This window comes from Squalius cephalus (genome assembly GCF_949319135.1).
Source record: "Squalius cephalus genome assembly, chromosome: 9".
Classification (NCBI taxonomy): domain Eukaryota; kingdom Metazoa; phylum Chordata; class Actinopteri; order Cypriniformes; family Leuciscidae; genus Squalius; species Squalius cephalus.
This window is the reverse complement of record NC_137130.1, coordinates 42,498,696-42,523,501: the sequence shown is the minus strand read 5'-3', so window position 1 is coordinate 42,523,501 and position 24,806 is coordinate 42,498,696. Positions and strand designations below refer to the sequence as shown.

General features: G+C 39.4%; 4 protein-coding genes across 4 annotated transcripts in view; 3 read left to right on the top strand and 1 right to left on the bottom strand.

The window, feature by feature from the left end:
- Positions 1–2,865: 2,865 nt before the first annotated feature.
- Positions 2,866–9,125, top strand: cldn10b (claudin 10b). Its single transcript, XM_079881811.1, has 5 exons — positions 2,866–3,171; positions 7,251–7,412; positions 7,511–7,592; positions 7,675–7,779; positions 8,660–9,125. The coding sequence occupies exons 1-5, from the start codon at positions 2,952–2,954 to the stop codon at positions 8,811–8,813; spliced, it is 723 nt and encodes a 240-aa protein (XP_079737937.1). The 5' UTR covers positions 2,866–2,951; the 3' UTR covers positions 8,814–9,125.
- Positions 9,126–9,770: 645 nt separating this feature from the next.
- Positions 9,771–16,614, top strand: LOC307164731 (claudin-10-like). Its single transcript, XM_079881792.1, has 5 exons — positions 9,771–10,111; positions 10,184–10,345; positions 11,003–11,090; positions 15,274–15,369; positions 15,752–16,614. Exons 1-5 carry the CDS (start codon positions 9,880–9,882, stop codon positions 15,948–15,950), a joined length of 777 nt encoding a protein of 258 aa, XP_079737918.1. The 5' UTR covers positions 9,771–9,879; the 3' UTR covers positions 15,951–16,614.
- A 2,868-nt stretch (positions 16,615–19,482) lies between these two features.
- Positions 19,483–23,472, top strand: LOC307164991 (claudin-10-like). The gene is made up of 6 exons (XM_079882242.1): positions 19,483–19,837; positions 21,838–21,999; positions 22,070–22,151; positions 22,228–22,335; positions 22,622–22,827; positions 22,917–23,472. Exons 1-5 carry the CDS (start codon positions 19,606–19,608, stop codon positions 22,779–22,781), a joined length of 744 nt encoding a protein of 247 aa, XP_079738368.1. The 5' UTR covers positions 19,483–19,605; the 3' UTR covers positions 22,782–22,827; positions 22,917–23,472.
- A 7-nt stretch (positions 23,473–23,479) lies between these two features.
- The window catches only part of plbd2 (phospholipase B domain containing 2), a 40,372-nt gene continuing 39,045 nt past the window's right edge, over positions 23,480–24,806 (bottom strand). The window contains exon 12 of the mRNA XM_079882192.1: positions 23,480–24,255. Coding sequence (XP_079738318.1) covers positions 24,085–24,255 — 171 coding nt within the window. The 3' untranslated portion in view covers positions 23,480–24,084. The remainder of the gene's footprint in view (positions 24,256–24,806) is intronic.

Genomic DNA, 24,806 nt, shown 5'->3' with positions numbered 1-24,806 from the left:
CTTGCTACTGCTAGCCTTTTTTACTCCATCTGGCACGAACCCAGAGTCTCCGCTGGGTAACATCGGACGGAAAACGGTAAAACGAGATTTAATTTTCATTCGATGACTTTGTGGTTGCATCTCGGGACAAAACAAAAATAACGTTATGTAGGCTATATTAACTGAAAGGTAAACTTCTAAGACCGTGAAGCTGAAACGCGGGCTAGTGAGAGCTTTCATGTTTGTCATGATGACGTCTAAAGTCCCCGCCAAAGGATGTAGTCCCTTTTAGCAACTTGTTAGCAACCACCGTTTTTAAGACACAATAAAGTAAAAAAAAATCACAAGCAGGTTATAACTGGTGTGTTTTATGTCATAGATCAAAACGTGAAAATATTTAGAGGCTTTGTTAACCACAGACCTTATTTCAGGCGATTTAGCAAAAACCCATTCAAAAAACCCATAGACTTTAGGGCGAGGGAACCGGTAGTGCTAAAATGCTAACTCACTTCCGCGTTTTGGCCTACAAAGTGACGTCATAACTTCGGCACTCTATTAGTATCCAGCTCTTTACATTAAATTAGTTGAGTAAGCATAATGAACTAATAAAATAATAAAATAAAGTTTAAATTAAGATACTAACCATATATTTCTAGCATTGCTTATTCCACCACACAAAGGACTGTTTATAAGGTGACAATCCGTTATACATGTGAAGACTGTAGGCTGTATCTTGAAGATGTTTGTATTGTATTGTATCTTCTGTTATAAAGACGAAGATTGACATTTCGTTAATTAAACAAAATAAGAACACAATGTTGTAAAAAATAAACAACTTAGGCTATGTTTTGTTAGATGTGTTTTTACTACTTTTTGTTTAATTATAGCCTATCTCTAGGTAATGAAGATATAGCCTATTAACAAAAATAAATCTTATATATAGGCCCTATAATATATTATATAAAAAAAAACTTACAGGCCTATATAAAATATATTTTAAAAAAAGGGCCTCATTTATTAATTTTGCCTGATTGGGGGCTGCTACTATTTGCTTAAGCTTTTTGAACGTAGAAGTGTGAAAGGCGTGATAGGCTATCAGTTGTATGTGGATAAAGGCATGACTACACATGTCCTTATAAGGCCAAGAAAATATGTCGTTTTAAGTTAGGCTACGACATAATTACGACGTTATTAGCCTACGAGAAAAGATGTCGTTAAAACGACATAAGATCTCGTTATTACGACATAATTGAGGGGGAAAAATAATATGTCTATGTGGCAGCAATGCGTCACCGTAATATAAGCCTATTTATTGATTGATTTTTTTTCTTCTAAGGTTACTCTGGTATAACGTTAGTGCTGCATATTATGACCGTTCTAAAAAGCTTTGGCTTTTATTTTTATAGGCTATATTTACTATTACTTCCGGGTCACATGACCAACTGTCTTTCATTTAATTTAGATCTTCAAACGGAGAAATGAAAAAAGGAATTTCAAAAAACCAAAATCGGACTGTTATTTGAATTTGGTTTAGTCGGTTTTCGTTTTTGGATTCAGAAACCAAAAACGGGAGAACGGCTCTTTTTTTACCGTTTCTTTGTTTTTGGTTTGAAACGACAAACGAAAAAAAGGTGGTTTCTCGTTATTTTGTTTTGTGGTTCAAACGAAAAAACAAACTATCAAAACGTACACAGACCGTTTAGCTTTATGTAAACCCACGTGTTAACTCATGAAACAGAAATGAATTAATTTCAATAAAGTTTTCAATAATTAGTTTGAATAAAGCTATAACGTGTAAAAATGTAATGCAGTTTATGTCTTCATCGCTATATTTTTTATGTGTATGAATATGGAGAAATACATGGTCCATGCTTAAAGAAAAATATTTTCAGTATATTCCCATGTATGTTTCTTTGGTAAGGGTGACCTTTTCTTTTATTGATGATCTTCTTAATCTTCTTATAATTTTCACAACAGGTTATTGTAAAAGCATGCACAGGCTTTGCTGTATTTTCTCTTCTTTCTTTCTCTCTTTAGTTCTTTAATTTTGTAAAAATAACAACAGAATTGATGTTTAACTTAAAATACATATAATACAATTGAGTCGAACACAGTTAAGCTAAAGGAGATGTTTCTCCCCAAGTCTTTTGCAGCTGTGATGTTCATTTTCTACACTGTAAAACCTGATGAGTTAGTTCAACTCAAACCGTTTGAGGAAACCGATTGCCTTAAATCATTTAAGTTTATTAACTCAAACAATTTAAGCATAACATATTTTATTTGTGTCCAAGTAACTCAATAACTTATTGTTAAGATAACTTGGGTAAATAAAGTTAATAGTACTAATTCCATTCAGTTAATATAACTTAAATCTATGAAGTACACTGTAAACCCGAATAAGTTGGCAGAACTCAAAACATTTAAGGCAATCAATTGTTTAAGTAAGCAGAACTAGCAGATTTTTATTTTGTACTTAAACATTTCAAGTTAAGAACAATTAAAATGTATGAATACATTAATTCATACAATTAACTTAAAACTTTCATGTAATCTCAATGTGAACACTTTTATTAGTATAAACTTAGTTAGCTTTAAAAAGCTAATCTGCTAACATACTAATTTGCTAACATATTAGCAATAGTATGTTATACAGAAGCACTTGCTGTATGAGCGCAACTATATAAAGGGATTATTTGCTTTCAAATCAAGCTGCATGCACCACTTGTCACCATGATGGTAACTATCCTAAAGCCAACATTAACAGAAATTCTTCTAAATCACTACTAAATCTCACACTTAACATTAATCTTACATATTCCTAAACAGTGCCTGGTCATAGTTCTGCGCTCTCATTCAGAGTCTGGCACACCCTCCAGTGTGAAATGAGAACATATTCCCCAGCTGATCGAGTGTGTAATAGCTAAACACACACAACACCGCAGGAGTGACGGCTGGAGAACTTCAGAGGGACAATGAGCAGCATGGCAAGAGAGATCATGGCGTTTGTACTCACCACGTCGGGTTGGGTGCTGGTGTCCTCCACTTTACCGACGGACTACTGGAAGGTGTCTTCGATCGACGGCACAGTTATCACCACAGCCACCTTCTGGTCCAACCTGTGGAAAACCTGCGTGACTGATTCTACTGGGATCTCCAACTGCAAAGACTTCCCTTCGATGCTGGCACTGGACGGTCAGGTGCTTTTGTCAAGTTTGTGTGCTTAAAAGTGGCCAAAAGTGATGTAGGAAAATTGACATCTTCCCTCAATGTTCATTTGACTTTTTTAAAAAAACGTTAGCTGTAGTTTTCCTTTTTTGTCAAACAATTTTGTGCGATGAACACGCTAACCAAGTTTAGTGTTTTGATCTTCCCTCATATTTTAAATATTTAAAATAGATTCCTCATATTTTGATGGTTTAATCAAATTGTAGGGTCATTAAAAACAAATATCCCCTCCGGACATCACTTTTGACCACTGCTGTATGTATATGTATATGTACTTTATGTCTTGGTTGTATGAGAAATATTAAGATATTAAGATAGATTGACTTGTCAGATATAAGTAAAGCACTTTGTCTGATGTTGATCCGCATTGAAGCTGCGCTTGGATCATCTCAGGTCATCATGTGTGGGTCATGTAGCTCCAGTGCTGCTGAAGACACACACCAAATACATCTTTCAATTCAACCTTTACTTAGACTGTTATGCTTATAACTTTGTTTGCATTTCTTAATACAATATAAAAGCATTTTCACTAGTCATTTCATGCTTCATGAACACACACTCTTTAAAATAAAGGTCCTTAATTGGCATTGATGGTTCCATGAAGAACATTTAACATCCATGATCCATGCAATCTTTCCATTGCACAAAAGGGTCTTTATAGTGGAAAAGGTTCTTTCGATTATTAAAATGTTCTTCACACATAGAAAAAGTGATCTTTTAAGAACTGAACATGGAGGGGATTGGGGAACCCAGAATGGATTTTCTATGGCGAAAACCTCATTTGGAAACCTTTATTAAGAAGACACATTTATAATTGTGTCTCGTTCTTCATCTAGCCAAGGTGATTTTTCTCTAGGAATAATGCTCTCTTCTAGGAATAATGCTCTCAACAGAGCTAACCATTTGTGCAAGGCAAACACACAAAAGTCTGAAACGATTCTTTTCCCTCTAATTTGTCAATGTTTAGCACTTTTCAGAAAGTTAAGGGGAATAATTTAGATGCATTAACCCTAAGGCTGATTTCCATTCATTCATTTGTTTTCGTGGGTTAACTAGTAAGCTAATATTTCGCTAGAGAACAGCTAGAAGACCGTGTGTGTGTGTGTGTGTGTGTGTGTGTGTGTGTGGATACCAGTCTGCTCTTCCATGACTGAAGGACATACATCAGAGAAAGAGCCTTTGTTTAACCACAGTGATTAATTCATCGCCATTTTAAGTACTTGATATTTATTATACACTCACCAGCCACTTTATTAGGTACACCTTACTAGTACCGGGTCAGACCCTATTTTTCCTACAGAACTGCCTTAATTCTTTGTGACAGATTCAACAAGGTGCTAGAAACATTCCTCAGAGATTCTGGTCCATATTGACATGATATCATCACACGAATCTCCCGTTCCTCCACATCCCAAAGCTGCTCTATTGGACTGAGATCTGATGAGCGTTTGAGTTTAGTGAACTCATCATGATCAAGAAACCAGTTTGAGATGATTTGAGCTTGGTGACTGCTGGAAGTATCCATCAGAAGATGGTCCACTTTGGTCATAAAGGGTTGGACACTGTCAGCAACAATACTCCGGTCGGCTGTGGCGTTTAAGCGATGCTCAATTGGTACTAAGAGGCCCAAAGAGTGCCAGGAAAACACCACTACACCAGCCTTAACCGCTGATACAAGGCAGGATGATCCATGCTGTTTGATTACACAACATTCTGACTCTACCATCTGAACGTCACAGCAGAAATACAGACTCATCGGACCAGGCAAGGTTTTTCCAATCTTCTATTGTCCCGTGTGAATTGTAGCCTCAGTGTGCTGTTCTCAGCTGACAGGAGCGCCACCGGTGTGTGTCTTCTGCTGCTGGAGCTCGTCTGCTTCAAGGTTGGATGTGTTGAGCGTTCAGAGATGCTCTTCTGCAGACCTCGGGTGTAACCAGTGCTTATTTGAGTTATTGTTGCCTTTCTATCAGCTGAACCAAGTCTGGTCATTATCAACAAGGCATTTTCACTCACAGTATATTTTTTCCTCAGACCATTCTCTGCAAACCCTAGAGATGGTTGAGTGTGAAAATCCCAGTAGATTAGCAGTTTCTGAAATTCTCAGCAACCCAGCACCACGTTCATGTTTATTACACTGTGTGATTGAGTGAGTGACTGAAACATTGTGTGCTTATACAAGGCAGAATGCCATTACCTAGAAAAGACTGTGGGTATTCGGGGTATGGCGGGGTAATAGGACCTTCTCAGTTAATATTGGTCAACTTTACTCCAAATCTGCTTCATTGATTTGTGGTGTTATATTCTTGGTCCAGTTCTGTTTTCCATTTATATGTTAGCTTTAGGTTCTGGTTTTCAGAGGCATGGAGTGTCTTTTCACTGTAATGCTGTTGACACTCAGGTGTACCTACCTCTAAGAAAACAGGACAGAAGGTCAACTGAGTCATTACTTAATTGTTTACATGAAGTTAAATTATGGATGTCATTGATATATTTTTATTTAAATGAGCAAAACTGAGATAATCTGATTCGGGACCTCTGATTCCTAAAATGTGTCTGTTTCTGTAAGAATGTAAATTGGTGGTTAAGAACCTTAGGGTACAGTTTGATGATAAACAGATGAAATCCTGCTTCTTCTATTTGTGTTTAGTAGCAAAGGTAAAAACTATTTCAGTCCTCTACAAACCTGGAGAAGTGCTTTTCATTTCTGTAAGACTGGACTATTGTAATTCCTTGTCTGCTGGTGTGGGCCAATCACTGTTAAATCGCTTACAATAAGTACAGAACACCACTGCTAGATTGTTAACGTGTGTTCGTAAACACCAGCATATAGCACCTGTTTAAACTATATTAAATCAGCTTCCAATTCAATACAGGGTCGATTTTAAATAACTAATCTAAGTATAAAGCACTACACAATTTGGCACGATCTTACGGAAATGATCTTTTACACACTCTTTAAAAGACAGTTGAAATTGCAATTACTATCATCAGCATTTGGTTCGACAGTTTGACGTAACAGACGAGGCTCTTGTTGTTTTTTTGTGATATGTTGGTTGTATGCATTATTGGCTGCTTTTAATTGTGTTATTTTATTACATGCATGATTGTACAGCACAGTGGTCAAAGGAGGCGGGAGGCGGGGGGGGGGGGGGCTTCTTGTATTGTAGGCACGTTCAGAGACCTGTACCAGCATGTGAACCCCTTGCTGTGATCTCCACTCTCGGCTCCACCCCCTGTGGGGGAACATGAGAAGCCAGGTTTGTGGACACTTAGTCGGTGTGTGCTCATCACCTGAGTCCTTAAGGTCCACCGCTGGTTGCAGGCAGGCGAACTCATGCAACACTGCTTCTTATTGGGCGCAGTTTAGCCAGGATGCCGGGGTTAAACCCCTACTCCTTTTCCGAAGGACATCCTGAGATTTTTAATGACCACAGAGAGTCAGGACCTCGTTTAACGTCTCATCCGATGGATTGTGCTTGTTACAGTATAGTGTCCCCGTCACTACACTAGGGTATTAGGACCCACACAGACCACAGGGTGACGCCCCCTGCTGGCCTCACTAACAGTAGCAGAAACCTAGTTTTTCCAGGAGTCTCCCATCCAGGTACTGACCAGACTCAACCCTGCCTAGCTTCAGTGTGTGACCAGTCTTGGGCTACAAGGTGATATGGCCGGATGCATCCATCCAAAGTCAGTGAAAGAAATATTGGCATTCTGACCAAAACGCTGCAGAAAAGCAGCAATCCGGGCGCCGTCCATTGGTGAGCGTATCTCTATGGCGAGCTGTAGTTGGCTTCTTGAAGACAGTTCAGATGTCTAAAGGGGAAAGGATTCTGAGGCAAGGACTGCCCAACTCCTCCTTATATAGCGGGAAGACCCGCCTCCAGTTTGGCACCATTCAATAGGGCTTCAGTATTTCTCAGAGAAAGAAGTTTCCCCAGGGGCATCAGCTACTGACAAGTAAACTGAACTTGAAAGGGAATTCACTGATTGATTTTATTGACTGATAGTGTTTATAATTTCATATGTTTTCTCTTGTTGATCAGGTTATATCCAGGTGTGTCGGGGTCTGATGATCGCTGCTGTCTGTCTTGGTTTCTTTGGATCTGTCTTTGCTCTGATCGGCATGAAGTGCACTAAGGTCGGTGGTCTTGACCAAACCAAGGCCAAAATCGTCTCCTTTGCTGGGTTCAACTTTGTTTGTACTGGTGGGTTTCGTAGACATTACACTTCTCTTTCTCTGACCTCTGAGCACTATTATCCCCAGCTGAAGAGCTATACTCAGATATAATGCTGTCCCTGCCAGGTCTGTGTTCTCTGACCGCCTGCTCCCTCTACGCTCACAGGATCACCTCTGAGTTTTTCGATCCTATGTATGTTGCGCAAAAGTAGGTATCATGTTTTTTTTCCTCCTAAGAACTTTCAGGGTCTGCAGTGATGTTGGTGCTGAAACGCTGTGCTTCCTCTCAGGTATGAGCTGGGTGCTGCGTTGTTCATCGGCTGGGCGGGCTCGACGCTGTGTATCCTCGGAGGAGCGGTGTTCTGCCTCTCGCTGTCTGAAGGCATGAGCAGCAGGTAAAGGACAAAGGCCTCTAACTCTCACATACGGTTCAAAGAATCAGATTTGGTTTTGACCCAGATGTCATGTCATTTCTGGGGTCTCATTTATAAAACTGTGCGTAGGATCCTTACTAAAAGTGTACGTGCGCCTGAAAGCCAAAAATGGCGTACGGCAAAAAATATTCAGACTTATAAAGCCTGAACCTGCGCAAAATTCCCTTTATAAACCCCAGTCAGCGGAAGATGCATGCATCTCCTCCCTGAAATAACCATATATGAGCTTACAGCGCCTCGCTTTACTATGCATATCCTCATCTGCATATCATTTGCATATGCATATTCATCCACGTGATGCCATGTTTAATGTTACAAGACATTTGGAAAATATGAGATACGGATGCGCATCACATTACATTGCTAAAAATCCTTTAGTAGCTATCACTAAATCACTATCCTTGCCTTGTTTTTGAATAAATAAATCAAACACTATAAAATACATTTCAGAGAAAGTTTTTCTCAATCTTTTCCACTGGCCAAATACTTTTTTCTTTTTTTTAATACTTTTCAAATTTTACTTGCTTTACATTTTTAATGGAAACAGCACGAAAAGTTCTGCTATTATCATGCGCTAAGCAATCCTCGCTGTAGTTAAAGCATTAAAACACAGCATGCCACAGGGAAAGTGTTCAACATCAGCACTTCCACTACAAATATTTCTGTTTATTCGAATATGTAAAAATGCTGTAACTTCTCGGTAATAATTTGATGTAATTTACGAAAGAGCGTACGGCTCTTTCAGGGGCTGTTTTGTGTCCGACGCACCGGTTATAAATGAGGCCCTGGTCTCTGAGCGATATTAACAGATCTGGATGATGTTGTGTCCCTGTTGCTGCAGTTCGCCGTATCCGTCGGACAGAAAGGCCTTCGTCCACAGCGGAGTGTCTCTAATGTCCCGTGCGGCTCCACAGAGTCAGTCGTCTCACGTGAGGAGGCCTCCGCCAGACTGCATCAGCTCTTCACAACAGTTCGACAAGAACGCTTACGTATAACGCACAGTGCTGGAGCACGCTGTAATATCTCATTGGGTTCTGTCGCTCTTTTAGTGCCTCGGGATGGCCAGCACATGTCGTGTATCAGATTTGGTTATTATTTGCCTCTAAAGCATATCTACTGCAGCATGGTTATGTTTACGCAGCACTGCATGAGATCATCTGTTGATAGTTATGCTGTGCTCCACCAGTTCGGGTGATTATTAATTTCTGGCATCAGTATATCAGTCCCGGTCCAAAGCAGGCCAGACAGAATCACGTTCAAGGAGATTTGAGTTTCAATATTGTCTGGAGATTGTATTGCCTGTTTTGCCTAGCCTCAATTAATGTGATTTGAGAATAATGTTTTTGATGTTTAATAAATAATCAATATAATGTTGTTATAATTGTTGCATATTATTGGGGTGATACAATTGTGCATAATATCTGTGTGAACATATTTGATATATGTGACCCTGGTCTCGAGCCGCACAGGTGTATCTGTGGCAATAGCCAACAACACATTGAATGGGTCAAAATTATAGATTTTTCTTTTATGCCAAAAATCATTAGGATATTAAGTAAACATCATGTTCCATTAAGATATTTTGTAAATTTTCTACCGTAAATATATAAAAACAATATTTTTGTGTGAATATTTGAGTGAATGCCGCACAATCGCGAACATAAAAGCACAACTTTAAAGGCGATTTTCTCAGTGTTTTGATTTTTTGGGGATGTATAAATCTTTCAGGTGATGTATAAATGACCCTTGTCCCTGGTTTTGGGTCACATATTTGCTGAATTTTATTAATTGTGCCACCAGATAGATGATGTTTCAGGAAGAAACGTGTTATACGTGTATATTTCAGTTATTTACAAGCGTCTCACAGATTACGTCTTATTTCTCTGCCAGACACACTCCTCACAATATTTATAGTAAACCAGCGTCATGATGTGTGTACAAACACAATATCCGTCCCTTCAGGACTCTCTCTCAAAGGTCAGACCTTTATTAACTGCTTTCCTCCGCTGACGAGTCGGCCATGTTTGAGTGGGATTGAGCGTGTGCTCAGGAGACAGAGCGATGAGGAAAAGTCTGATCCAGGTGTTTGGATTCTTGCTTTCGACCCTCGGCTGGCTCTTCGTCAGCATTACGCTGGCCATGGACTACTGGAGAGTCTTCTTCGTAGGGGGCAAAGGCGGCAGCTGGATGATCAAGTCGTCCTGGTATTGGTCAAACCTGTGGAGGGACTGTGTGACGGACACGTCCTCCGTCACCAACTGCAGAGACTATGATGTGCTGTGGGCCGTCACACGTAAGTCTCTGGGATCCGGAGGGTCTGTTGCTGGCAGAGATTGAGTGTCTGACCTGTTGTGCCTCTTGATAGCGTATGTTCAGGGTGTGCGAGGGCTGCTGATGGCCGGCATGAGTCTGGGGTTCGTCGCTGCTGTGCTCTGCTTCATCGGCATGGACTGCACGTACATCGGTGGAAGTGCGGAAAAAAAGGATAAAATACTGCTCTCCGGGGCTGCTTTTCATTTTGTCGGTGGTGAGTAAAACCATTTATCCAATATTTATGCCTTCAAACTATATGCACCCACACAGAATCTGATCTGTATTTATGCTTACGCAGGTTTAATACTAGTAAGGTGAGGCACTAAAGCTCTGAATTCTTGATTCCTTCCTCCTAAACTTGTCAAGTCACCTTTATTTATATAGCACTTTTTACAACACAGATTGTTTCAAAGCAGCTTTACAGAGATAACAGGAAAATAATGCAACAAAGTTTGTTTCCAGAAGAAAATAGCGTCATAGTCCAGCTTAAGTGAGTTCAGTGATGGTTCATTTCTGTTGTAAAAAGTTATTAATTTAGTTCATTTATATATATATGTATAGCCGCTCTGGAGAAAACATTGTCATCGTCCAGCTCAGTTCAGTTCTCATATAATGGTGTCAATGCAGGAGATCAATAATATTGTTGAATATTAAATGTCTCCAACTAAGTAAGCCAAAGGCCAAAGGCAACAGTGGCAAGGAAGCAAAACTCCATCAGATGACAGATTGGAGAGAAACCAGGAACTATTGTGAAATGAAACTGATGTACTCACTTGGAACATATTTTAAAAACAAAGTGTCGGATTGTGTTGTGTTTTACCAGCATTCACCCACACATACATTGAGAGATCTCTTGTTTTCCTCCTCACAGGTGTGTCAGCGCTAGCGGCGTACTGTTTATACACCAACAGGGTCGCCAGCACTGCCTTTTCACCGACTGCTGACAGGAGTATTATAAGGTACATGATACTCCAAGAAAAGGCAATGCCATACGTCAACATTAATGATCCAAACTGGGATGTTTTCATTGAGCAGTGGCACACGCGACAGCTTGTGTCGGTTACAGCCGGGTCTAGTTACAGCAAACTTACATACACAAACGTGTATTTACAAAAGAAACAAAACTAACGCACATTTGAGGAATCACTCAGGAGCAAAAGGAAAAGCGTCATGCTAAAAGACTTACCAATAGACATAAGGACAGACAAGGAACTGAACTGAACGGAGTATATATACAACTAAATGAATTAACATGGGGCAGGTGGACACATAATAGGTCAAAGACTAGGAAACAAGGCAAAGACAGGAAATAAACAGGAACCAGGAACATCGAAACCTAACCGAGAACATAACGAGATTCAGGACTACTGCACACCTGAAATACTGAGAACTGGGTGTAACGAGACCCTCATGTCCTGATTCAATACTGAACTCACGATACGATATTATTGCGCTACTCCAAGACACATGGTAAAATGTTTAAAGAAATATATACTGTTGATTAAAATGCTAAATTTGATATTACATTGTGTGTGTAAATGGATAGGCTTGGACTTGGTGCTGAAACCCAAAGCACAGGACAATAGAGACACCAGAATAACAATATCATGATTCTGAAGTCATAGAGTTATTTTAGACGAATATACTGCACTCTGTCACTGGCTATATCTAAAGTAATGTAGGACACTTTTTACTGGTAACATCAGACATTTGGCATTATCAGGATGCACAAATATTATTATACATTATATTCAACATTATATATAGTAGTTTAATGTATTACTGACACTGAAAATCTGTAAACTTGAACTTTTTCTCACACAGTAATTTTCATCTTGGGTGAACTATACACAATACTTATTGTCACTATCCATGATGCATATTGATGCATTTTTGTATTGCGATATATTGTAAAACGATATATATTGTTACACCCCTAGTACTGGCGTTTCAGAGAAATAAATAACCCATGTGAAAAAGAAGTGCACTTTATTGTATTGGATGTGCACTTGTAGTGTACTTCAAGTTGTTCAAGTACATTTTTTTAAATAAACTGTAGATAATATCCACCTTATTTTAACCGCTAAAGTCATTTGTAAGTTGAACGTGTCTCTCGTACACTTCCAGTTATTTTTAGCTGTACAAAACGACTCGTTGATATAAGATGCAGGTTTTTTATCTAATATAAGTACAATGTAAAAACACTTTTAAATTAATCATTTGATACAATGCACTTATTGTGTAAACACATAAGTACAGTTAAAGACACTTCATATAAAACGTTTTATATATAATATAAAACGGACACAAATAAAACGTTTTTCTCCAAAATAGCTGGAGAAACTCTCTTATACACCCCTACAAATTCTAATGAGTAAGAATCTAACTGAAGTGCATTCATTCCCATTGATATTGTATGTATTTGAAGCTGCCCTCAGTGATGAGGAACTTCTGCATTAGTGTTTCTGTGCGGACACGCGTGATGAAGGCCGTGTGGTGATGGGAAAACACACCAGCAGAGGGCGATGAAGCACACGGGAGATGATGTGTTCATACTGACAGATTGTTGAGCTGCTCAAATCAAGGAATGGCTTGAGGGTTTTTACTTTGTCATTATGGGATGGTGTAGATTGATCATGTGACATTTAAAATACTTTAGCATACTCTCTGAATCTGCTGTATTTCAGAGGAATATCCTGTTGTTGTTTTTTACACTAGTCTATTGAACAAATTATTTAAAAAATAATAATTCAGTGCTGATTATGATGTGTCAGAGATGTACAAAATAAGTCAAGTCAAGTCAAGTCAAGTTTATTTATATAGCGCTTTTCACAACACAGGTTGTATCAAAGCAGCTTCACAGTAATAAATGAAAACAATACATCAATGTTTGTTTCTAATGGAACGTCCATGTTTGGTAATGCTGATCAATAGTATCGTTGATTGATTAGTTCAATTAAATATCCAAATATCCCCAACTGAGCAAGCCAAAGGCAACAGTGGCAAGGAACCGAAAAACTCCATCAGGTGACCTAATGGAGAAAAAAAAAACCTTGGGAGAAAAAAACCTTGGGAGAACCCGGGCTCAGTCTTATGAACTAGAGACCGGATTTAACTGTAAGATTAAAAGTATTATATGAATGCCTGGCTGAAGAGATGCGTCTTTAATCTAGTTTTAAACTGGGAGAGCGAGTCTGAGCAACGAACAGTATCAGGAAGGCTATTCCAGAGTTTTGGAGCTAAATGTGAAAATGCTCTCCCTCCTTTGGTGGATCTGGATATCCTAGGTATGACCAAAAGCCTCGAATTTAGTGATCTTAAAGAGCGCGATGGATTATAGGGCAATAGAAGATCCGTTAAATAGACTGGAGCTAAGCCGTTTAGGGCTTTATAAGTCAGTAGCAATACCTTGTAGTTAATACAGGACTTTATAGGTAACCAATGCAGTGATGATAAAATTGGTGTTATATGATCATATTTTCTTGATCTAGTTAGAACTCTAGCGGCGGCATTTTGGACTAACTGTAGCTTGTTTATTGAGGATGCAGGACAACCGGCTAATAAAGCATTACAGTAATCTAGTCTCGAGGTCATGAATGCATGAACTAACTTTTCTGCATCAGAAACAGATAGCATATTACGTAGCTTAGCAATGTTTCTAAGGTGGAAAAAGGCTGTTTTTGTAACATATGAAATATGATTTTCAAAAGACAGGTTGCAGTCAAGTATAACACCCAGGTCTTTTACTGTAGAGGATAAAGTAACAGGACATCCTACTATGTTAAAGTTGTATTGTGAGAGGTTTTGTGGGCGGTTTTTTGAACCGATAAGTATTACCTCTGTCTTGTCTGTATTTAATAAAAGAAAATTACGCGTCATCCAATCTTTTACACACTCTGTCAATTTGGATAATTTAGCGTTTTCATCTGGCCGTGATGAAATATAGATTTGAGTGTCATCAGCATAACAATGGAAACTAATTCCATGTTTCCTTATAATATTTCCAAGTGGCAGCATATATATTGAGAATAACAGAGGGCCTAACACAGATCCCTGCGGCACTCCATAGTTTACTGGAGTTATGATCGATTTTTCTCCATTTAAATAGACAAAATGGTAGCGGTCAGATAAATACGATCTAAACCAGCTTAATGCTTGTCCTTGAACACCAGTATAATTTTGTAGTCGATCTAAGAGTATTGTGTGATCTATAGTATCGAACGCAGCACTAAGATCAAGTAAAACTAGTATTGAGATACAGCCTTGGTCAGAAGCTAAGAGTAAATCATTTGTGATTTTAACGAGCGCAGTTTCAGTGCTATGATGCGGCCTGAATCCAGACTGAAACTTTTCATAGATGTCATTTTCTTGTAAGAAAGAGCCCAGTTGAGCGGACACAACTTTTTCTAGTATTTTAGACATAAAAGGTAGATTTGAAATGGGTCTATAATTTGCTAGATTATGTGGATCTAATTGTGGTTTCTTAATGAGAGGTTTTATAACTGCCAGTTTAAATGTTCTTGGAACATGACCTAAAGATAAAGATGAGTTAATAATATTGAGGAGAGGCTCTTCCACTACAGGTAACACTTCTTTCAATAGTTTAGTTGGTATAGGATCTAGTAAACATGTTGTTGTTTTAGATGAAGTGATAAGTTTATTTAACTCTTTTTGTTCTATAGTTGTAAAGCATTGTAATTGTTCTTGCGGGGTGATAATTGAGGCTGAATAATAAGGCGCGATTGAGGATTGAACGTTTACAATTGTGGTTCTGATGTTTTCTATTTTCTCAGTGAAGAACTTCATGAAATCATTACTACTAAACTGTAACGGAATATATTGTTCAGGTGACGCTTGTTTATTTGTTAGTCTAGCCACGGTGTTAAATAAGAACCTAGGATTGTTTTGGTTGTTTTCTATTAGTTTGCGGAGATGCTCAACCCTGGCCTCTTTTAGGGCCTTTTTATAACGTGACATACTGTCTTTCCACGCGAGTCTAAAGACCTCTAAGTTAGTTTTTTTCCATTTACGCTCTAAATTACGGGTTTCTCTCTTTAGAACATGCGTAGTATTGTTGTACTAGGCAGATATTCTGTTTACTCGCATTATTACTCATGTGTATTATATCTCTGTACTGTGTAGGTATGGCATCGGAACTCCGATATTCCTCGGATTGGCTGGAAATTTCTTAATAATTCTTGGATCTATTTTATATGCTGTGACAGTCATCCCAACAAGGTAAATACTTGTTTCAGTTAATATTTACAAAACTAATTAAGAATATTTGGTTAAAATTAAAGGAAGCTTCAGCTAAGTATTAGTTCAGGGGGGTGAACACTTATGCAGGTGTGCTGTTTAAATGTGATGGGTAGACTTTTTATATCACTGTAACAAGCACTAACAGTGAGCAATATCCTTACATCATTTATTAATGATGTAAAAATGTTAGTTCACAGTGCATTAATGTTAACAGATAAAACTTTTGATCTTAAAAATGTATTAGTGAATGTTGAGATTAATGAATGCTATATGTAGTTAACTAATGTTAACAACTGAAACTTATTCTTACAGAATAATTTTATAGTTAATGTGAAGACTGATCTCCAGTTCTCTCCTCCAGAATGTTGAGTGTGTTTGCAGCGAGAGCAGAAGCCTCTCCGTCGTACGGCCCGCGGACGGCTAGTAAATCTCTCTACACTACAGCGTACCGTGCTCCGTCAGGACGGTCCGGCGGCTCTCGCGTCTCCAGCGGCTCTCGCGTCTCCGGCATCTCACACGTCACAGGGGACAAAATACCTCCCAGAGACACGTTTGTGTGAAAGAGCTCTGTAACATGACAGCCAGCAATAAAATCTGAGCAGCTGCATGTGGGATTCACTTTGTAAAAAGTCTTTCAGTTTGTTTCAGTCATTGATCAACTATTAGTTTATGTTATTACACCCGGGCCCTCAAGAAGGCAGCCTGAAGAATGGAGCGTAGCTGGAAGAAAGCAAAACTAGAGGTTTTTCACATTTCATGGAAGGAAAGTGTTACTTCATACAGAAAGGCCTTATCGACTCTCATAGAAGAGAACAATCACAACCTTAGGTATTGATTTGATACATCAGCTAAATTACCAAAAAGCAATTTTAGAGAGCCTGAAATGTTAACTGTGAATCACAAACAACACCAAGTTTCCGCACCTGTGTAGTGGGAATTACCGTGTTGAAATCCACAATCAAACTGATCTGATCTGCCTTACGAGCAGCCGCCACTGTATCAATCTGCATCAGTTCAGTTTTGGAGACGTTCAGCTTCAGGAAGTTATTCTGCATCCAGATACTGATCTCTTCCAGACAGCCACGCAAAACTATTAATGAGCAATGGTGATGTAAATCTGCGTATCATCTGCATAACAGTGATACCCTAGACCATATTTCCTGATAATCTGCCTAAGCGGAAGCATGTAAATGTTAAATAAAATTGGGCCTAACACTGAACCCTGAGGAACAGTATCAGATTTGTGATTACCCAAGCAATTTGTTAAGACTGAAGCCAACTGAATACTGCTCCAGAAAGACCCAGCCAATTTTCCACCCGATCTAGCAGAAGAGAGTGACATATAGTATCAAAAGCAGCACTGAGGTCTAATAAGACCAGAATACTGCATGCACCAGAATCAGCCACAATAAGAAGATCATTTACGACCCTCACTAGAGCTGTCTCAGTGCTATGACCTTTTCTGAACCCAGATTGAAAAGGTTCAAAAAGTCTGTTCAGTGCTAGATGATTATTTAACTGAATAGCAAAAACACGCTCCAGAACTTTAGCCAAGAATGGAAGGTTTGAAATAGGCCTGTAATTGGACAAATCAGAAACATCACAACCAGACTTCTGAGGGACTGGTGTAATGGCAGCTATTTTTAAATCTGGAGGAATAATTCCAGAACTCAGTGATAAATTCACAATTGAAGTCATATGAGGGCAGACTGATGAATACTGGTATCTAACTGGTATCTACTGGTATCTAAAATACTAGTAGTTGAGTTCATGGACTTAACTGTACTAACAATAAAGTCAACACTGACCATTTCAAAGTTTGAAAAGGTAGTGGCCAGAGGATTTAAAGGCTGAGTATCAACTAGCTCAACTGGGGTGATAGTGGTTAAAGAGCTGTATATGCCATCAATCTTTCCAGTGAAATAATTATGAAACTTCAACAAAGGAGTGAACCACAAAGGAGTGAATCAAGCCTTAGTTGGTTTAAGAAGTTTGTCAACAGTCTTAAACAAAGGAATTAGTTGCAGCATTACCAATGATGCTTGAGTAATAGTTCTTATATGCAGTATTCAGAGCAGGATGGTAAACAGATTGTTGTTTAGTGTAGAGAAGCCTATGTACCGTCAGGCCAGATTTTTTGTACTGCCGATCTAATGGCCTTCCAGCAGCTTTCATTAAACGTAACTCCGGAGTATACCATGGACAGGGTTTCCTAAATGTAACAACCCGTTCTCACACAGGTGAAAACTCGTCCAGAAGTGCAGATAGCATCTCAACTGAAGTGCTCAACTGAGTTAGTAATGGGAAGCCCAGAGAGACAGAAGTAGAAAAGAAAGTGAAGTCCATGTGCTTTATGTTCTGGAATTTAATAATGCGTTCAGAAATAGACTGTGATGACATAACATTCATGTCAAAAGTAATAAGTCTATGATCACTTATGCTCATGTCAGTACTATCCAGAGACTGAATACCAACTCCAGCAGAACAAACCACATCCAATGTATGGCCCAACCTATGGGTTGGAAAAGTAACATGATGTGTAAAATCAAAACCATCCAAAATGTCCAAAAAGGAGAGAGTATTAACACAAGTTGGATTATGAAAATGTATATTGCCAGTCAACACCATAGCAGGAGAGAGTGGACTAAGAAGTGTCAACAACTCAGCAAACTCAGAGAAAGAAAGGATTTGGTTTTGGTGGACGGTAAATGAGCAGCACAAGAACAGGTGAAACACCATTGATTTTAAAAAACAGATATTCAAATGATGAAACACTAGGAGCATCAATAACATTAATAGATATGTTAGATCCAAATATTACAGCCAGGCCACCACCTTTACCAGAAGCTCGAGGCACGTCTATGTATTTATATCCAGATGGGGCACACATATTCAGATTAACATAGTCAATGTCTTTGTGCCATGTTTCACTGAGACAAAGAATGCACATTTTTCTTTCGAGGATGGACAGAGACAGAGAACTTTCATTTGAACTTTCAAACTTTCATTTGTAAGGCTTTCACTTGATCGGCCCAAAGTCCGGCATCCGACCAGCGCGGAAGGTCTCTACGTGTTACTGTCTTGTCTCGAGGCAAATTATTTTTTGATTAAATGCAATACATTTGAATACGTATTTTCTCGTTATTTCATCTGACTCCATAAATGAAAAGGTTTTAATGATATCTGTGCATCATTAAATATGAGTGAATGTTTGACCATTCTTCTTAACTCTTAATGAAAATAATGCCAAAGTCAGTTAGAATAATCAAATGTAACAATTTATTATGTCAGGTAAATGTATCACGCCAATTACATAATCAATTCAAAGATAATCGCTACAAAACATCAAATGCTCCGTATTAAAGAGAAGAGATGCGAACTCGACATTATACATGAAGCTGAGAGTATTACTCTCGGCCTCACGGGCGGATCTGAGATACAGAAAGGCCCCGATCTTCTCATTGCATTTCCTTATATAGACAGAAACTTCTTTCACATGGAAACATGTGCTAACAATGGCTATTTACATTCAGAGGTTACACCTTTTGGGGGTAGGAGACCATTTTTCTAGAGACCACTTTCCTTTGTGTCCCAGCAATCTCTAAACTCCTAAAAACCTTATTACCTTTTGTTTTACTTATTTGGAAATGAGACATTTGTACCAGTCACACTGAGACATTTCAAATGATACTAAAGATGTATAATACTCGATGATAATCATTCGCATTGAACCATATATTTTCTTGGGTGAATTCAGGTGATCTGAGTAAGAGAGAGAGAGGGAGTGAGGGATGAGGGAATGAAATGTAGATTAGGATGACTCTGAGGTGAGACTTTTGTCTCGAATGGTGAGTTCAAATGGTAATTTCCAGCAAGATCCTGTCTTCAACCAGACTGTCCGGCATTTTCTAATTTCTCAATTCTTACACATTGAATAACCCTGTTCTATGACATCATTGCGAACACACCCTTTTGGAATCTACGAGGTGACACTTCTAATACACAAGCATGTAATACGGGTGTCTGTATATAATAAACAGTGTGTGCGAGTGGCATTGATGACACCACAAACAAGCAGCGTCCTCCGCCCTCAGACCAGGGAAAGCACCAGATCCTTCAGCACACCTTACGGAAGCTGCGCTCGTCTTTCAGCGGACTTAAAGCTTTAAAAGATCATCTATATTTTCATCTCTAGCTGCATCAGGCAATCCCAGCATGCTCTACAGGACGGTGCTGATGCACACTGAAATAGGCTGCTTCGTAGCATGCGTCTGCGGCTGGATCTTGATCTGCTCGACGATGCCCACGGAGTACTGGACTTACTCTGAAGTGGCCAGTTTAGTCCTCACATCTTCCCACTATTTCTCCAACCTCTGGAAAGACTGTCTGTCTGACTCCACCGGTGTCTCCGACTGCAAAGAGTTCCCCTCGCTGCTGGCTCTGCAGAGTAAGTGTTATCAGAGTTTCTTCAGTCCAGTCAGTAGTGTCTCCGGCTGGCTGTGTCATACAGCTCCTGAACATGTTCTGCTAGTGAGTATGAAAGAGATTGAACTATCACTGATGTCTCATGACAATCACGAGTAGAGGGGCATGTTGTTGCATTATATGTGGTTATTATGATAGAAAAATAATAAACCATTGTTTTGGCTTCAGGAAATTAGATAAAGTTACTGAATTTCTTCCTTTTTATATACATGCAGTCAAACCAAAAAATATTCAGACACCAGATATAATGTTTTATTTTTCTTTACTAGTGGGTGCAGGACAATATAGCTCATTTCTGTAAGTGAGGAGAGCAAAATAAAGTAAACTGTGACATATTATACACAGAAATTCTTCATACAGAGACTACCAGTAACATTTATAAAAACTCAGGACCAAAAATGATTGGGACAATTTGAGCTGATCATGTTTTGCTGAAGTGTGTTTTCTTTAATTGCTAATGCTCTTTTTACACACAGACTGAACACAATGAAGCATTGCTTGGTGATTGGTTGAGCTAAACTGGTATTATCTAATTGTGTAGTTAAATTTAACAGCTGACAGATATTCAACATCATTCATGTGTGAGACAGTCTAACAGAAGGACGGACAAAACCAGTCAAATATCAACTGAGTTCTGCTCATATTTTATTACCATTTTCTAAACTATAGCGAATAAACTGTGATCATTTAAAATGTTGAAGATGTCTGAATAAATTTTGGTTTGACTGTATATACAGGTGCTGGTCATAAAATTAGAATATCATCAAAAAGTTGATTTATTTCAGTAATTCCGTTAAAAAAGTGAAACTTGTATATTATATAGACTCATTACATGCAAAGTGAGATATCTCAAGCCTTTATTTGTTATAATTTTGATGATTATGGCTTACAGCTTGTGAAACCCACAAAATCAAAATCTCAGAAAATTAGAATATTACATGAAATCACACAGTAATTACACAGTGATACCATGGTCATTGAACCAGGTTTTGGTTATTTTGGCAGTGTGGGCAGGTGCAAATCCTGCTGGAAAATGAAGGAAGCATGAAGTGCTCTGGAAATGTCCTGGTAGACGGCTGCGTTGACTCTGGATTTAATAAAGCACAGTGGACCAAAGTCCTCTTTTCTGATGAGAGCAAATTTTGCATCTCATTTGGAAACCAAGGTCCCAGAGTCTGGAGGAAGAATGGAGAGGCACACAATCCAAGATGCTTGAAGTCCAGTGTGAAGTTTCCACAGTCTGTGATGGTTTGGGGAGCCATGTCATCGGCTGGTGTTGGTCCACTGTGCTGTCCACTCAACGCAGCCGTCCACCAGGACATTTCCAGAGCACTTCATGCTTCCTTCAGCAGACAAGCTTTATGGAGATGCTGACTTCATTCTCCAGCAGGATTTGCACCGGCCCACACTGCCAAAATAACCAAAACCTGGTTCAATGACCATGGTATCACTGTGTAATTACTGTGTGATTTCATGTAATATTCTAATTTTCTGAGATTTTGATTTTGTGGTTTTCACAAGCTGTAAGCCATAATCATCAAAATTATAACAAATAAAGGCTTGAGATATCTCACTTTGCATGTAATGAGTCTATATAATATACAAGTTTCACTTTTTTAACGGAATTACTGAAATAAATCAACTTTTTGATGATATTCTAATTTTATGACCAGCACCTGTAATACTTGATTTTATCCATGGGGAATTGATTGGATGGTTGTGGTTTGCTATTGGCTGATCTCATGTGAGTGACAGGTTATAGCCCCGCCCACATCATCAGAGAAGAGATGCTGCAAGAGGAACTTATTCTCATTCAAGATTATTAAAACAATAATGATGTGCTCGGATAAATAATTTAGAATGTGTGTGCAAAATATTCATCACATAATACAATATTACTGCATTGTGAAAAACACTAAATAAATGGATAAATGTGACTATTGTTGTGTCCATCTTAAACAGCACACATTCATCTGTGCCGATCTCTCGTCATCACATCCATAACTCTGGGATTCTTCGGCTCCGCTCTGGCTTTGGTGGGGATGAAGTGCACAAAACTCGGAGGCTCTGAAACTGTGAATGCAAGAATAACCTTGGCTGCCGGCATGACCTACTTGTTGTCAGGTAAAGCCTGCAGTTGTCCAGCCGGTCCAGCTTGCCTCTGCTCCTCTGACCTCTTCTGTCTCTGCTTCAGGTCTCTGCGGCATGTTGGCTTACAGCTGGTACGGCCACAAGGTGATTTCCGAGTTCATGGATCCCAACTACAAGGCCAAAAAGTGAATATTTCAGTACAGAAATGAAATGTGCAGTTGATGCGGATCAGAGTTGGAACGGTGTTTCTTGTGGCGACAGGTTTGAGCTGGGAGCGGCGCTGTTTGTGGGATGGGCCGGATCGGCGCTCCTGCTGGCCGGAGGACTCGTGTACAGTGTCACCGCAGGGAACCAGGCCTGCCAGTCCAGGTATCAGTCTGATGATAATCACCCAGAGTGAATCGCAATCCATTTTAGACATTCTACTGACTATAAGTAACTTTGCAACTACATGTCAACTTATTCTACTAACCCGAACCCAAACCTAACAGTACTAATACTCTAATGAGAGTTAGTTGACATGTAGTTGCAACGTTACTTATACTTAGTAGAATGTCTGAAGTGAACCATTGAAATAAACTAATGTTTTTATGAATTTCCTACCAAGATGTCCTGCTACTGAACATAAATCATGATTCAATGTTTGTGACTTCAGCTCCAAGACCCAGGAGAAGTCCTATCAGAGTCGTTCCTCTGAGCCGAAGCAGAAGACGCTGTCCACTCCTCCGCCGTCGCCCGTCCCGGACAGAGCCAAGCCCAAGCCCCAGCCCAGCAGACCTGCTAAAGGGTTTCACAGTGTGGACGCCTACGTCTGATATCCTCCTGTTCTACCATGCGTTTATCTGGAAAACCTCTTTATTGGTAGTGTAAAGCATTCAGTGAATCTTTATGCAAGTTTTTTTTAACATCATCAACATTTTGATCAAGACACAGAATTAATTGTTTTACAGAAATAAATTGGAGTGACTCTAGTCTATCCTGATGACTGTCACGGGTGATGCTCTTCAAATCTCCATTAGCTCTCAGATTTTAGTTGTGTTTCGTCACTTTGTTCCTGTTTTAACTGGATTATTCACAGCTGCCCCATGTTAGTCCGTCAGCGTGTGCGGGGTTTATCACTGATGATGAAGCGGAAGAGATGCGATGTCATATACAGACGCTTTCATGAAGCAACAGAAACACTTTTCATTCAGACCTTTATGTACTGGGTAATACAGAGCCAATTGTCTGTCATAATCATTTGTTAACAAATTCATTGTTTCTGCCTTAAATTATTACACTATTTAAATAATACATTTTTAGCTGTGATTTTGTATATATACATTTCTGACATGCATAACTTAGACAGTCCCCTCTGATAACAGATCTCTCTAAATTTAATGTGCATTTTCTGTAAAGCTGCACTGAAACGTGTATTGTGAAAAGCACTATACAAATAAATGTGAATTGAATATAAAGTTCAGCACAATCCTACACTACTTAAATACTAATAAAGTGGGTCTATATATTTTTTATCAGTTTTATTTTGATAAACCCGACACAATATAACATTGAGGTTACATGAAAAGAGATTGATTACTGTTATAAAAACAAATTTATGAACATCAGCTGAGCTTAATGTATCAGAAAGAACGGGAAACACACGTAATCGTTGTCGTAGGTGAATCCGGCAAAACGTCTGCGCAGCGCCACATCATGTCGAACACACCTGTTATCTGCTTCTTTATTTAAAGGTTTGCTTTTTAAAACACCTCCCCACACCAAATCTATGCCTATGACCACACGTATTTGTATATTTCCGGTCTAGTGCTTCTCATGTAACTTGGCTTCTGATGTATACTTTTAATAAAAATAGTGAAATCTAAGCACCCAAAAGTTCATGAATCAAGGTCAAGAATTCAAGGAAACACGTCTGAGACCACATGAGGCAACAGAACAATCACGTCTTGATTTATTGTCATTTCAAAGACACAGAACATTTCAGAGGATCTCTTTCATAATGCATTACACTTCTCTTAGTCAAAATATCACTCTCTTATAATCAAAGCAATGAGGCTGATTTCATCCTGAGGTTATGGTCATAACATTGACCATCATGGGCTGTGGGATCATGTGGGATCATGTGGACCACGTGACGTGGACGGTGCTGAAGTCCCAGCGGTCCGGATGGCCCATGTGCGGGAGGTCTTTGTAGGGCGAGCGGCTCCACTGGAACACGGGCGTCTGATCCCATGTAGGACCGCTGACGGCTAACAGCTCGAGTCGCTGAAACAGGCCGAAGCTCGTCATCTGCAGGAGGACAGAAGCGTTACAACACTCAACAACATCTGCAGGAGGACTGAAGCGTAACAACACTAAAAACATCTGCTGGAGGACAGGGGCGTTACAACACTCAAAACATCTGCAGGAGGACAGGGGCGTTACAACACTCAAAACATCTGCAGGAGGACAGGGGCGTTACAACACTCAAAACATCTGCAGGAGGACAGGGGCGTTACAACACTCAAAACATCTGCAGGAGGACAGGGGCGTTACAACACTCAAAACATCTGCAGGAGGACAGGAGCGTTACAACACTCAAAGCATCTGCAGGAGGACAGAAGCGTTACAACACTCAACATCTGCAGGAGGACAGAAGCGTTACAACACTCAAAACATCTGCAGGAGGACAGGGGCGTTACAACACTCAAAACATCTGCAGGAGGACAGGAGCGTTACAACACTCAACAACATCACTCAACAACATCTGCAGGAGGACAGGAGCGTTACAACACTCAAAACATCTGCAGGAGGACAGGAGCGTTACAACACTCAAAACATCTGCAGGAGGACAGAAGCGT

Excerpts from the sequence above, each read along its gene's own strand:
- LOC307164731 (XM_079881792.1), top strand. The coding sequence starts at position 9,880 with ATGAGGAAAAGTCTGATCCAGGTGTTTGGATTCTTGCTTTCGACCCTC. Across the intron at positions 10,346-11,002 it reads TGCTTTTCATTTTGTCGGTG|GTGTGTCAGCGCTAGCGGCG; the intron begins GTGAGTAAAACC and ends TCCTCCTCACAG. Across the intron at positions 11,091-15,273 it reads GCTGACAGGAGTATTATAAG|GTATGGCATCGGAACTCCGA; the intron begins GTACATGATACT and ends TGTACTGTGTAG.
- cldn10b (XM_079881811.1), top strand. The coding sequence starts at position 2,952 with ATGAGCAGCATGGCAAGAGAGATCATGGCGTTTGTACTCACCACGTCG. Across the intron at positions 3,172-7,250 it reads TTCGATGCTGGCACTGGACG|GTTATATCCAGGTGTGTCGG; the intron begins GTCAGGTGCTTT and ends CTTGTTGATCAG. Across the intron at positions 7,780-8,659 it reads TCTGAAGGCATGAGCAGCAG|TTCGCCGTATCCGTCGGACA; the intron begins GTAAAGGACAAA and ends CTGTTGCTGCAG.
- LOC307164991 (XM_079882242.1), top strand. The coding sequence starts at position 19,606 with ATGCTCTACAGGACGGTGCTGATGCACACTGAAATAGGCTGCTTCGTA. Across the intron at positions 19,838-21,837 it reads CTCGCTGCTGGCTCTGCAGA|CACACATTCATCTGTGCCGA; the intron begins GTAAGTGTTATC and ends CATCTTAAACAG. Across the intron at positions 22,000-22,069 it reads CATGACCTACTTGTTGTCAG|GTCTCTGCGGCATGTTGGCT; the intron begins GTAAAGCCTGCA and ends TCTCTGCTTCAG.